Genomic DNA, 12,693 nt, shown 5'->3' on the forward strand with positions numbered 1-12,693 from the left:
CCTGAAACTTTACAGAGAGGTCTGTGGCATAGCCTTGTGCTGTCCTGTCTGAAACAGCAGGATGTCAGGGATGTAAAAAGGCCAGCAAAAGCCCACGGCATTCTCAGCTGGTTTATGCCGATAAAATTATATTTTTGCTGCATGATCCTGTCTGTCGAGAGATGCAGGCAGACAGGACTAAAATAAATGTTAATGGCATGAGAGCATTTTCTTCCTTATCTCTGAAATCTTATCAGGAAGTGGAGGTTTGTTTTCTTTTTTTTTTTTTTTTTTAAACAAAAGGCACTTTATTTGCGGGATTCTCGGTTAGATTTACCTGAGAGCGACCCACGTCGCCTCCTGCAAGTGGCTTCATGTGACGGGAGCTGCTGCGGGGATGGAGCCTCATGGCTGGGGGAATGGGGCTGCTGGGCTCCCAGGAAGGGTGTCCGTGGTTTATTTCGGTCTCACACCACAAAACCCAACACCAGTCACTCACGTGGGCCTCTACGAGGGGTGCTTTAGCACAGTTGTGTGGGTGTAGGCACCCACCACGTGTGTGCAGAACCTGGATGACGCTGGCATTAGGTCTCCCTGCTGTCCTACTTGTACAGGCAGTGCCTTAGTCCGGATTAGCCAATTACCTAATGGTTTTCTCTCTGCTGTCCTACTGCTGCAGAAGATTTCGATCCCGTTTGTCAGCCTCGGTGCTCTCTTTGGGCCCGAAAGGAATTTTGGCAGAAAGGGAATTGACGGGGAGGAGTGAGGGGGGCTGCGAGGAGAGGAGCCCGTCCTGGGGCTCGCAGAAAGACTTCAGACAGCGCAGGGGTGCTGGAAGGGAAGGAGGGCCCAGCTTTGTGTTGTGGGAAGAACAAGGATTTGGGGGAGTTGTTTTTCTCCTTTCTTTTCCACGTTCGTCAATAGTGCCTCTCCCCCAAGTCCTGATCCCTCTGCTGTAAAGCAGAGACTTCTCTTCTGGCGTCATTGTGCGTCTTCCAGTGATTTCAGGGAGCTTTGGGAAAGGCTTTTAACGAGGAATTTAGAGCTCAGCTGTCTTCATGCGTTACCAGCACATTTTCCTGAATTGAGCTCACGCCAGTGCATGCGTGACTTTTATCAAGTTTGGCAGGAAGTCTGCGGCCCTGGAACAAGTTATGGATGCAGGTATCCTGCGCGCTGCGCTGCTTGAGCTCGCCGGCTGCTCGCACAGCCAAACCAGCAAAGCTGCAGCAAACCGAGCAATCTTTGCAGCAGCAGGCGAGGAATGCGACCAGGACAAGGCTGCAATTACTGAGTTTGCAAATGAAGCTTCTCAGTTAGTTTCTTCTTGTGTTTTTCTTCCCCGTTTTGGGTTTGAATTTTTTTTTGTTGGTGACATTTGGAAGTGCAATCTTGGATCTTCCCCCTGCCCATCTTTCCGCCTGCAGCTCCCGAAGCAGGTTGCAGCTCGATACCCCCCAGGGCAGGGGGGGGAACTGGCTGCAGTTGCTGGCTGCAGATGTAAACACTTGCTGAGCTGCTGCTAGCAGTTACAGGCAGTTGGCAGTTCCCCCGCTAGTGTAAACTCTCGTGGAGAGTAATTGCTGCCCCTTCCCACTTCCCAGCCCGCAGGAAGTGGGATTTCAGCAAAGCAAAATTCTTGGTGTGTCGTCCCCCCCATGCCAGGACTTTGCAGCTCCTTTCAGCCTCCGGGAGTTCCCAAAGCTAGTTGGGAGAAGTCATCTTTCCTCTTGTCTTCCTAGTGAAAGAAGCTTTCGTTCCTAGTAGTGTCTGTCCCGCTCAGCAGCAAGTTCAGTTCAGCCCAGTGACTTTGATAGGCATTGTTCTGCCCAGTATTGTCTTATTTGTTTAGACAAATTGCATTTGTCTTTGGTAGGAATCGTAAATTATAAGGTTTCCTCCAGGAACCTGGGTGTTGCCGTAGACATAACGTAGTATCAGGAGAAGATCATGCTATGTGCTTTCTGCTTCTTAAAAAATTATGAGCTTGAAAATATGAAATAAAGCACTTTATCTTGTGTTATATGTGTGTTAAGTAGACCAATGCAAAACTGATCAGTTTCATGTCTTTTTTTTTCCTAACAAATATAGAAGTAACTCCTATGTGAAGTGGGGTACTAATTTTTCTGCCCCTCATGTAGAGTTTCCTGAGGTCTTCAGAGAGTTGAGAAATGTGAGTTATCATTGCTAGATTTCCTCTTCCTGTAAAGGCATGGCATTTGGCTGACATGCTGTGAAATTTGTACCAGTTATCAACATGTTTTCTGTTTGAAGGGTCGTTCAAAAATTCCTTTTCCCAAGTCCACTGGGAAAATATTTGCGGAGACCATGCATGCCAGGAGGATCTGTCACGACAGTGTGTTCTGCGTTTTTCTTTAGAGCCTTTGCCGAGAGATTATTGAAATATTAATAGCATTCTGCTTAGTGAGCAATCGCATTGCAGTCGTGCAGTCCGTATATCCTTTCTCTGTTCCCAAAACACATGTGGTTTGGACGTCTTTCATATATTTTAATGCAAAGTGGCTGGTTGAGTGGCCCGTGTTCCCCCAAAGGAGCCAAAACTCAATTCATAAATCAAGAAAATAGAGGCCTATGAGGCAATTTACCATTCAGACTATTGTGGAGGAGGGTGATTTAAAATGTTACAGTGGGCTGAAAAAAAAAGAAGAACCCAAAGCAGTGATTGAAAGGTTTGAAATGACTGAGTTAATGTGACAACTCTGGTTTTCCTCTGTTGGGCTTGATGGCAAAGGTGATGGTGCGCAGTTAATGTGTTGCTGCCGAGCTCGGTGATACCTGTTTGCGGGGCTCGCTTTGAAATTAAGAGTGAGAGATCATTTATTTAATAGACAGCATCAAAGCATGAGTTTCTGATGAAGCGAGTTAGGTGTTAAACACTTCTCAGGTGAACCATTTACTTATGTAATTATCTCTCATTTACATTATAATAAATGTTTCTCCAGGGAGTTTAGCCAATCATGAAATGCAATTAATTTTCAAATGCTCTTCAGCAACAATTGACACTCCAGAGACTGATCTCCCTCGGCAGTGTGTACATTTTTAAACTCTCCAGTTAAAGCAAAGCCATTTCAGCTTGTTGATTGTATATTTTTAGTTTTTCTTTTATTTTTTTTACACAGTGTTTCATACATGCCTTTCACTAGAGGACTGGAGTGCTGGGCTTGATGCCCGAGTGGTTTAGTTCTGGTATCTCCCCTCAGGTCCCAGAGCACTGGTGAGGTTCAGGATGCTGGTCCTCAGATTAAGCCTGGACTCTTCACTCACTGTGGTGAAGATGAATGCTCTTTTGGTTTCCGTCGCTGGCTCTGTATGCTGTATGACACTGGCTGGGGCACGTAGCCCCTGTTTTGCTGTTCTCTGCATGTAAAACAGCAGCAGCATAAAAATGAAACCTCCTCTCTAAGGTGTATGTGGAGACGTCTGGGTGGAAGGGCCTGGCTGGTGACCAGGCCGTATCCCTCAGAGCAGTCAGCTCATGCTGCTTAAATTTGCTTAATTCACTTTCTAACCTAAGTGTTGTTACAGTCACTTCTCTTCTAAGTCTTATTAGCACACTGATAAGATAAAATAATCTGGACAGTTCCGCCTTCTACACCTGTACTTGGCCCAACAGCTTGGAAAGCTGTCCAAGCATGGATTAATTCTCTTGAGACATTCCCTTTTCAGATGAACTGCTGTGCTTGGAGTGGGGACCTCCATTTGAACGGAGTCGGCTTTTTAAAAGCCAAAAGGAACAAAGCGGTGTTGTTAGCCCTCGCCTACTCCGAACGGACCTGTTTCTGCATGCTGCCTCTGCTTTTTCTGGCATTAAGCATTAGGCCCCAGTGTGGATATTGGTCCTGGGGTGGGTGGGCTTGGGGCGCAAAGGGCATGCGGCCTTCACAGATCCAGGGCGAAGGCACATCCCACATCTTTGGAGGCTAAAGAGGAGGAGCGTTTATCCTTCCGCACTGGCAAAATCCCATGCAGGAAAGCTCTCACCACTGATAGTCTCTTCTCAGAGCAAACAGATAAAATCACTTTTGTTGCATACACGCGTTTTCCTGAGGCTTTCTCCTCAGCCAGGGGCGAGGAGGAAAGGATACTTCATTTACAGCTGTTGCTCTCTGAATGAGTTCAGTACGATATCTGTAAATACATCTTCAGGCATCAGGCACATTTCCATTTATTTAGAAGTGTGATAGATTGTATGGTATGGGAATGAATACCTCAGAAATTCCTGTACTCCGTTGTTTTGCCTTGATATACACACACAGCTCAAAATGAGTCTGCATCTGCTGTTAGATCACTCTGTTGCTTCTAGCAGAATGCCAGCACTTATCTGACCGACAGATTTTGTTCCTCACTGCTTTAAACCTCTAAACATAAGAGACCAGAGCGTGACCTGTTGTGGGAGGCAGTTACACCCGGTCTGCTCTGGGCCCTCTGTGGTGTTGTTGGAGCCTCACCCCATGGGGTTCGGGTCCAAGCTGCTCAAGCTGATGGCGTGTTCCCCCAAAATACCTGGGGGGGTCCCTGGGGGGTTTCAGGCAGCATGGACTTGGTAAGCACCTCCACACAGATCACAGTCAGTCAGATCATCGTGTTGATCTAAACCATTTTGTAATCCTCTACAATCTGGGTTTAGAGACTGTCATTAGTGTCACAAATAAAAGCTTGTGACTTCTTTAGTTCTCAGGATAAAAGAAGGCACGTACTTTACTTTCAGAGAATTACATATGAAAGTAAAGCACCATAAGCTTTGAGGATAGTTATGCTGCTTTTCAAGAGTGAGTCCTGAATTCACAAGATCGCAAGAGAGAAATGGATTAATTTTATATTTGCAGCTGACCATGTACCTGAAGGAGAAAGAGGAAACTAGGAGGAAAATGGGTGGAAAAGTTGGAAAAGTATTTGTGTTTTTTTTGTTTAATCTTTCACTAACTTGAAGGTTTAAACAAGGAAGTCTATTTTATTGATTTATTCTTTTAAAACTGAACTCTAAGGGGAGGAAACCCTTTTTGCCCACGTCTCAGATTTAGAGATAGAAATGGTTGGAAAGGTACTTAAGAGCTGTCTTTTCTCACAAACTGTTTTCTAAGATTGTGAAAAGCCTCTTTGCAATGACCCTGAAAGACACAAAGTGATTTCAGCTACTTTTAGCCTTCCATTTTGTATTAACTGGCCTGGTAACTGATACCTGCCCCTTACGGACAACCAGCAGCTTCCAACCTGCAGTGCTGAGAGGAAAAATCAGGCGGGTGTGGGAAGGACAGCGTGCACCTCTGTGACAGATGCTCTGGTTTGGCACGGGCTCTGTGGGGAAATTGGTTATCTCCAACCACCATCCCAGTCCTAAAATTCTGCTTTATGGGCTTCTGTCTGCAGGTACCTGAAGGAGTTCCGCACGGAGCAGTGCCCTCTCTTCGTGCAGCACAAGTGCACTCAGCACCGGCCCTACACTTGCTTCCACTGGCACTTTGTCAACCAGCGTCGTCGCAGATCTATCCGCCGCCGGGATGGTACATTTAACTACAGCCCTGACATCTACTGTACCAAGTATGACGAGACCACAGGAATCTGCCCAGAAGGAGATGAGTGAGTAAAGACTGCACCCTGCTTTTCAGGCATTAGGCTTTTGGGATCTTTCCAGTGATGATTCCAGCCAGGTCTTGTAGAGATGAGGCAAGTCAGCAGCAAAGCAGCTTTGTAACATACGTACCATGAGGACAGATGTAAAAACTGTAGTAGCAATCCCTGTACTCCAGGCCTGCTGCAGAGATGATACCAAAGTTGATGGGAATTCAGCTGTCATGCGTTTTTAGCAAAGCTGGTGTGAAAAACAGCTAGCTGACAAATGGACTGAGAGAGATTCTTCCTGTAAGTCCCTAGCTGTCAAATTATAGCTTTTGCTCAGTAGCTTTATAGCTCAATTTTTAACAGATTGCTGAAAGAGTAGGAATTTTGTCCTCAATCTGTCCCTGAATTATCCATCCCCAGCTTTTTAAATCATATTCATTACTTGGCAGTTTGTTTTGTCTTCGTGAACTTTTAAGAAGCCAGTAGGGAAAGGTCAGGTACCCGGAATAAGGCAACAGGAGGAAGAGTTTGTTTTGTTGGGTTTTCCCTCCTTGTGACTGTGGTAAGTTTAAGTGAGAGATGCGAGTGTTTTTGCTGTGTATGTGGCAGATTCCTGCAATTAATGGGTTAACACAGCAATATGACTTCACCCACGTGACAGATGTGGAAGAATAAATAGTGTAGCCAAACTGTGGTCAAATATAGAGAGTGTTTTATATAGAGATGCTATAGGAAGATGGAATTTCAGTTCCCTTTCTTCGTGCCAGTATAAACACACACAGAAAAATGCTATTTATTGGGAAAATAATATCTTTTTTGCCCGATTAAGTAAAGATCTTGTGGCTGCAGCAGAGTGGAATAAATCCCTAGCATGAGGCCTCTGTTTCAATACTTTTCTTCCTTGGTATAAGAGAACTGGAAGGGATTGGAAAAATAAGATGTTTGGGGCCTTTGGCTTCTAGATCACTGCCTCGTATCTGGCTCAAATTCAACAAATGAAAACTGCTGCTCTCTCAAAATCCTGCTGATTTGTATTTTTAGCTGAACGCTGCAACATATAAACTTCACCTATTCTATCATGTTCTTTTTATATTTCCCAGTGTAGATTATTCTTTTCCTGCCTAGGAGGGGAAACAAAACACCAATTAAAATGTTATAATTCTCCTTTCTTGTCCTGTGCTCTGCATAAAGGATGCATCTGGCTATAGATAGACTGTCGCAGCCCTGTAGGAGTACATCAGCAGGAAACAGTAACAGCACGAAGTCTAGATGGGCTGCTGAGGAAATGGTATGTGCCATGTGACGTCCCTTCAATCATGGCTAGTGTATCAGAACGCCTTGACAGTGTCCTTGCTCTTTTCCAGATCCCTGGCAGTCACTAGGGTAGAATAATAAGCTGCTGCTGGCTTAATAATTCTGTTGTCTGTTTGGCAGGGAAACTATTAAATACTGTGCAGTGACAGGTTTAAGGGTTCTTTGTAATGTTGGAAGGCACAATAGGAGAAGGAGAGTTAGCAAAAGCGTTGTCAACCGCATCCTATATTGGCAATGTGTCTTCTGATAGTGTTGAGTCTGTGTGACTAAACTGTGTCTGTTCTTCCCCTTCTTCTGTACTTTAGATGCCCCTTCTTGCACAGAACTACTGGAGACACAGAGAGGAGGTATCACTTGCGCTACTACAAAACTGGAATCTGCATCCATGAGACAGACTCCAAGGGAAACTGCACGAAGAACGGAGTCCACTGCGCTTTTGCTCATGGGCCCCATGATCTACGCTCTCCGGTGTATGACATCAGGTTAGTAGGGCTTGGGGCTGTGTACGAAAAGGGTAATTTCTGGGCCCAGGTGATTGAAAGGCCCTATTGCTTCAGAGTGAAATGCTTGGTGTTGTAGTGATTATGATGTACCCGTTCCTAATAAGGCAAATCTACAAAATCTCCAGGGAGGATGCTCAAAACGGGGAGGGGAGAGAGCACACTTTAAACTAGTTGTGATGTGGGGACTGGTGGAGGCATCAAAATAGTGCATCTGGAATTCTCAGGGGATGAAGAGCATGTATTGCAGTTACCGTTTGACTAAGGATGTTCTGACAAAAAAAAGAAAGTATGAATGAAATGCACCCACTTAAGAATTGTTGCATGGTATGTCACAGTTTTTATAGGCATTTATCTGTCTCCACCTGCTCAATCTGTTGTTCACTTAATTCTGTCCACCAAGGGAGCTTCAGGCCATGGAGGCTTTGCAGAATGGTCAGACTACATCAGAAGGTGGCATAGAGGGTCAGTCTGCAGTTGCTGCTAGCCATGCTATGATAGAGAAAATACTCAGCGAGGAGCCAAGGTGGCAAGGTGAGTGTCAATTAAACTCTGTGCATTTGTGGAGTGCATGTTGCTGTTAAAGTCTTTTGTGTAATAAATACAGGTCGTGTTAATCTCTGACTAACTGGTTTTGTCTCTTGCAGATACAACGTATGTGTTGGGAAATTACAAGACAGAGCAATGTAAGAAACCCCCCCGCCTCTGTCGCCAGGGTTATGCCTGTCCCTACTACCACAATAGCAAAGACAGAAGAAGAAGCCCAAGAAAACACAAATACAGGTAATCCTGGGCCTGGGTCTTCTGTTTCCCAGCTGAGTGGTGAGGTATAATAGAAGCCCGTAAGGAGGAAGGATTTAGGATTTTCTCTGCTAGATAGTTTTTTTTTAGTGTGCCTCTAAGGCCTTTACTGACAGATATGATGGACTCTTACTTCCATCGAGGAGATGGGGTAACAAATAAACAGGGAGTTCTGCTTTATAGAGGAACCAGTGTCTCTAATAAATAACTGTTGCTAAATCATGTTACCACTGGTTTTATGGTGAACAGGATCTGCCTCTGTCTTCCCCTTCTCAAATAAACTCCTGCTTTAAAAAGCAGTGCAAGAAAAAAAATAATCCCCATCTAGACAAACTCTCACAGCAGTGTTTTCATGGGTAAAGGATTCAGAATCATCAGGCTGCTTGTTGTATGTGCCCGGTGATGGGGATCGTGAGGCACAGTGTGACCTGTACTGTAGCTGGACGTGCATTCCTAACCAACTGCTAAAGACTGCTTTTGAGGCACCAGGGTGTTCTTGTCACTCAGCTGTCCCTGGATTTTTCGGCATGCTGCGTCTCCCTGAACGAGTTTTATCCAAGTTATAGGCCCTCATTTCCTCTAACACAACAGAGCTTTTGTTGTGATCTCAGTGGGGCTTTTCCTTAGTTCCCTTTTGAAAAACATAAGAGCAGACCAGAAAGCCAGGAGAGAAAATACAGTGGATGTTCTCACTTCCCCTCCCCACCCCCAGCATTCACAGAAATTTTTGAATCAATACTGAAGTTCTGTATTTAAAAAACATAAAAAATCCAAGGAACATTAATCCCAACACCTTCAGGAGAAGCAGGAACAATAAGCCAGTCTTCAGACAGCAGCCACGTGCTTTCTGCCTGTCTGGGTACTTTGGGGAAGGGAAGAGGTGAAAGCTTCTCCCCTCCTGATCTCTTCTTGCTTCTGTGTTGCTTTCCCCACCCCCAGCTGATGTGGCTGCCTCTTCTGTGCAGGCATCTGCTGCTGCTGCTGTCTGCTTCCCTCTGCTGTTGTTTTGGGGAATGGATAAGAGCATAAAGGGCAGAGGAAGGAGGTCACAGCAAAAATTCAAACCTGGGAAACGGAACTGTTCCCAGCTGGGAGAGAGAAAATAGGTTTGCCTCTTCCCCAGTGACCTGACTCAGCCTCTGTTCCACATGGCCACACTACAACCCTGGAAACATACCACTGGAAGGGTATTATGTGTTTTAGGATTAGCCAATTAACTTGTTAGCTTTCTATGAATGTACAGTTCCAAAAGAGAAACCAGACCTTGCATCTCTGACACTAATCACATCAGCTGCTAATATTGCTGAGTTACGTTGGTTCAGGTTGTATTAGGTTTCAGACAGAGAGCTAAGCCATGCTACTTTCATTGGGAAGTTGGGAGAGGGGGAGGAAGATGCAATAGCAGCACTGTGGGGGCTGAGGAAGCAGCAGTCAGCCAAAGGGATTGTACAGCTGGGGAGTGGGGGCAGCCGAGCCTGGTTCCCAATTGAAGAAACAAAGCTCAAAACACATTTGTGCATCTGATGCAGTCTGCCGCTACCTTATTTCCACAGATCTTCGCCATGTCCCAGTGTGAAACATGGAGACGAGTGGGGAGATCCTACCAAGTGTGAAAATGGAGACTCGTGCCAATACTGCCACACTCGCACAGAGCAGCAGTTCCATCCAGAGGTACAGTAACCTGCTCTGACAGTTCGGTAGCTGACTAGAAAAGCAAATGAATTCCTGGTTTATGTGATAAATTAACGTGCCAGCCGGGAGTGTGTGGTGCTGCTTGCGGTGTGGTCCTGGGATACAGAGAAACTGCATGTTGGAAACTGAAATTCAGCTGCTTGACAGAGGTGCCTTTAGGTAGATCGTATGGGAAGAGGTAAGAGAAGTGGGTGAAGACTCAGGTGTAAGAACGGACTCATGAGCAGGGGTCCTTTTGAAAGCAGGGTTGTGGGTTTTCAGGTGAGCGCACAGCATCTGTTTTTGTGAGAAAAACTGGCTGATGATGATTGTGCTGAACCATAAATACCCACAAACTGGTGCTACAACCTACCAAGCTCTTAGATTGTGCATGTGCAGAGGATTCCTGTATCCTTACAGGAAGTTTTATAAAGACTTTGTCGTAGTCTGCTTCGTGTTACAGTGTTGAAAACCTTTGTTGGGCCTGTATCAGCAAAGTAACCATTGTCACTGCCTGTCAAACGGGTGGAAGGGAAATAATCCATTTCCTACAACCATTGTCAACAGTTTGTAATTTTCCTTGCAAACATGGCTGTAGCTTTCTGGGCTGTTATCTACCAAGAGTTTCCTACCTTTTAGCACTTTGAACATACATGGAGCTCCCAGTGAGACTGAGGGAGTTGATGGCAAACTAGTAACCTTTGGGAGCTGACTGTGATGGGGGTGTTCTTTGCCTGAGCATAACTGTAATGGGCATATTCTGGTGTTCCTGTAGCTATAGTAGGTTTTATAATAGTGGGTCACCCTGAAATCTGCTGGCCTTTTTGCCTTTTGTCTGTGTTTCTATCTTGCCATTGAGTCTCTTCACAGTATTTTTGTACCTGGGCTGCCAGTCACTGTTTTTCCTGTTCATGTCTGGTTGTTTTTTTTTTTTCCCGTCCTTAGATCTACAAATCCACCAAGTGCAATGATATGCAGCAGTCTGGCAGCTGTCCCCGAGGACCCTTCTGTGCCTTTGCACATGTAGAACGTACGTGGGCTGCTTCTCTCATCTTTCATGGATGTTTGAAATTGAAGCTATGGAGAGCTTCTGGCCAGAACAGATAGCTTAAAATATAGGGCCACAAAGAGCTTCTGTGAAAGATTTTCAGAAACAAAGTATTAACTTTGATAATTTCTATAAAACTGTGCTAGTGAGGGGTGTTAACAGAGCTGAAGGCAGTAGGTAGTCCTGTTGCACTGTCCCTTGAAGCATTTTTCCTTCTGTCTTTCACTTGCTCAGTTCTCCATATGTCAGTTTAGGAGAACGAACAGAGTTGAGAGCTGCTTGTCCTCTGTACATAGATGAACAGTTCATAGCTAAGTTGCAAACTGGTTTAATTTAAAAAAGCTGAGGATAAAATTACGGGTTATAGATAACATATTGATCTGTTCTACAAATTAAATAGCATTTTACTATTTATGTTTTGCTTAAGGTTTAAATCTTCAAGTTGGTGAAGAAAAATACATAGCTTTTTTGTCCACTGTTCCTCAAGTCTGCTTTTCTTACTAGCTCCTTGGTTTATAGAGCATTATTTCAATCCATTCATAGGTAACAGTTAGCTCCCAAGTCCTATGGCTCATACTCAGTTTTTGCACTCCAGTTTCACTGTTGAATTTGCAGTAATTAGAGCAGGTTACGTATAAGTCAGTAGATTGGCTCTGATACTGCCTTGCTCATGGCCTTGAGCACATCTCTTTGTTATTTGATTATCCTTTGTGAATGGTGGAATTAGTAATTGCTACCTTTGTCAAAGAATGGTGAGAGTAAATTCCCTACCGTTTACAGAGCTCCTTTATAGGAAGCCTGGTAGACAAGCAGTGATTATAGCTAGGGCTGTGGGCTATAGTGGCCCAAAACACAATAATGCAACTGCACCGTTTGATGCTGCAAGCTCAAGAGAGAACGAAATCTTGATAGAGAAACAGCATTTAGCAAAGTCCCTCATCTATAACACAGCATTTCTGTTTAGGAGATGCCTTGTTCATAACAACGTAACTGTACTTGATACTATAAAAAAGCCAGAATAATATTCCGTGGCTAGCTAGGTCACTCAGTCCTGGTTATTTCTCGTGCAATCTTATGGAATTGTATGTGTGTATATATATATTTTCAGTCCTTTCTTATTAAGGTGAGCACTGAGGACCTAATTAACTTGAAATAACACAAGTACATTTATTGTACATGCTCTTAGCCTGAGTTTTGCTGATTATTAACGAGAAACATGTTAGAAATAAGTACGTTAAAGATATTGCAATATAAGTATGGTGCCTATTGTGTAGATCTTGTAAAGATGCTGAGCTGTATTAGATGGAAAGACTACAAGTCTGCAGCAGCTCTACTCCACCTTCCAAGTCAATGACACTTTCTTTTTGTGTGGTTGACAGCTGTACGCCTTTCTATGTATGTTACTTTCTTTTGGTAATGGTTTCTACTGAGAGCAGATGGGAACTTATCTCCCTCGGCTAATTATAACGCACCCATCAACTTTGTGCCTAGCAAAGAAGGAAGCCCTGCTTAGTTCAAGACAGCTGAATGAATAACACACAATTCATGCAAGGAAGATAATTTTGGAGCAGTGTTAACAGACTAATGAGCAGCACAGTGTACAAGTGGTGACAGTAATAATGTAAGGACTATTTGATTAAAAGGAACTATTTGCCAGATAAGGTTGCTCCTTGCTTCTGTTCTGCTTTTAAGTAGGTGTTTGTGGAACATTTCTTCTCTCAATAATATCTAACTATTCTTATTCACAAACGTCTTGTGGTCCATTGCAATTGTACAGCTTTGAGTAATGTTCCATGTGCT

At 44.3% G+C, this 12,693-nt stretch overlaps 1 protein-coding gene across 9 annotated transcripts in view; it reads left to right on the top strand.

The window, feature by feature from the left end:
* The window catches only part of UNK (unk zinc finger), a 45,734-nt gene that overhangs the window by 12,923 nt on the left and 20,118 nt on the right, over nucleotides 1-12,693 (top strand). For all 9 annotated transcript variants that reach the window (XM_080560837.1, XM_080560835.1, XM_080560840.1 and 6 more), the window contains exons 2-7: nucleotides 5,368-5,577; nucleotides 7,179-7,355; nucleotides 7,777-7,907; nucleotides 8,021-8,156; nucleotides 9,728-9,845; nucleotides 10,791-10,875. In XM_080560837.1, coding sequence (XP_080416963.1) covers nucleotides 5,368-5,577; nucleotides 7,179-7,355; nucleotides 7,777-7,907; nucleotides 8,021-8,156; nucleotides 9,728-9,845; nucleotides 10,791-10,875 — 857 coding nt within the window. The remainder of the gene's footprint in view (nucleotides 1-5,367; nucleotides 5,578-7,178; nucleotides 7,356-7,776; nucleotides 7,908-8,020; nucleotides 8,157-9,727; nucleotides 9,846-10,790; nucleotides 10,876-12,693) is intronic.

Source organism: Anser brachyrhynchus (assembly GCF_964034855.1).
Source record: "Anser brachyrhynchus genome assembly, chromosome: 18".
Taxonomy (NCBI): Eukaryota; Metazoa; Chordata; class Aves; order Anseriformes; family Anatidae; genus Anser; species Anser brachyrhynchus.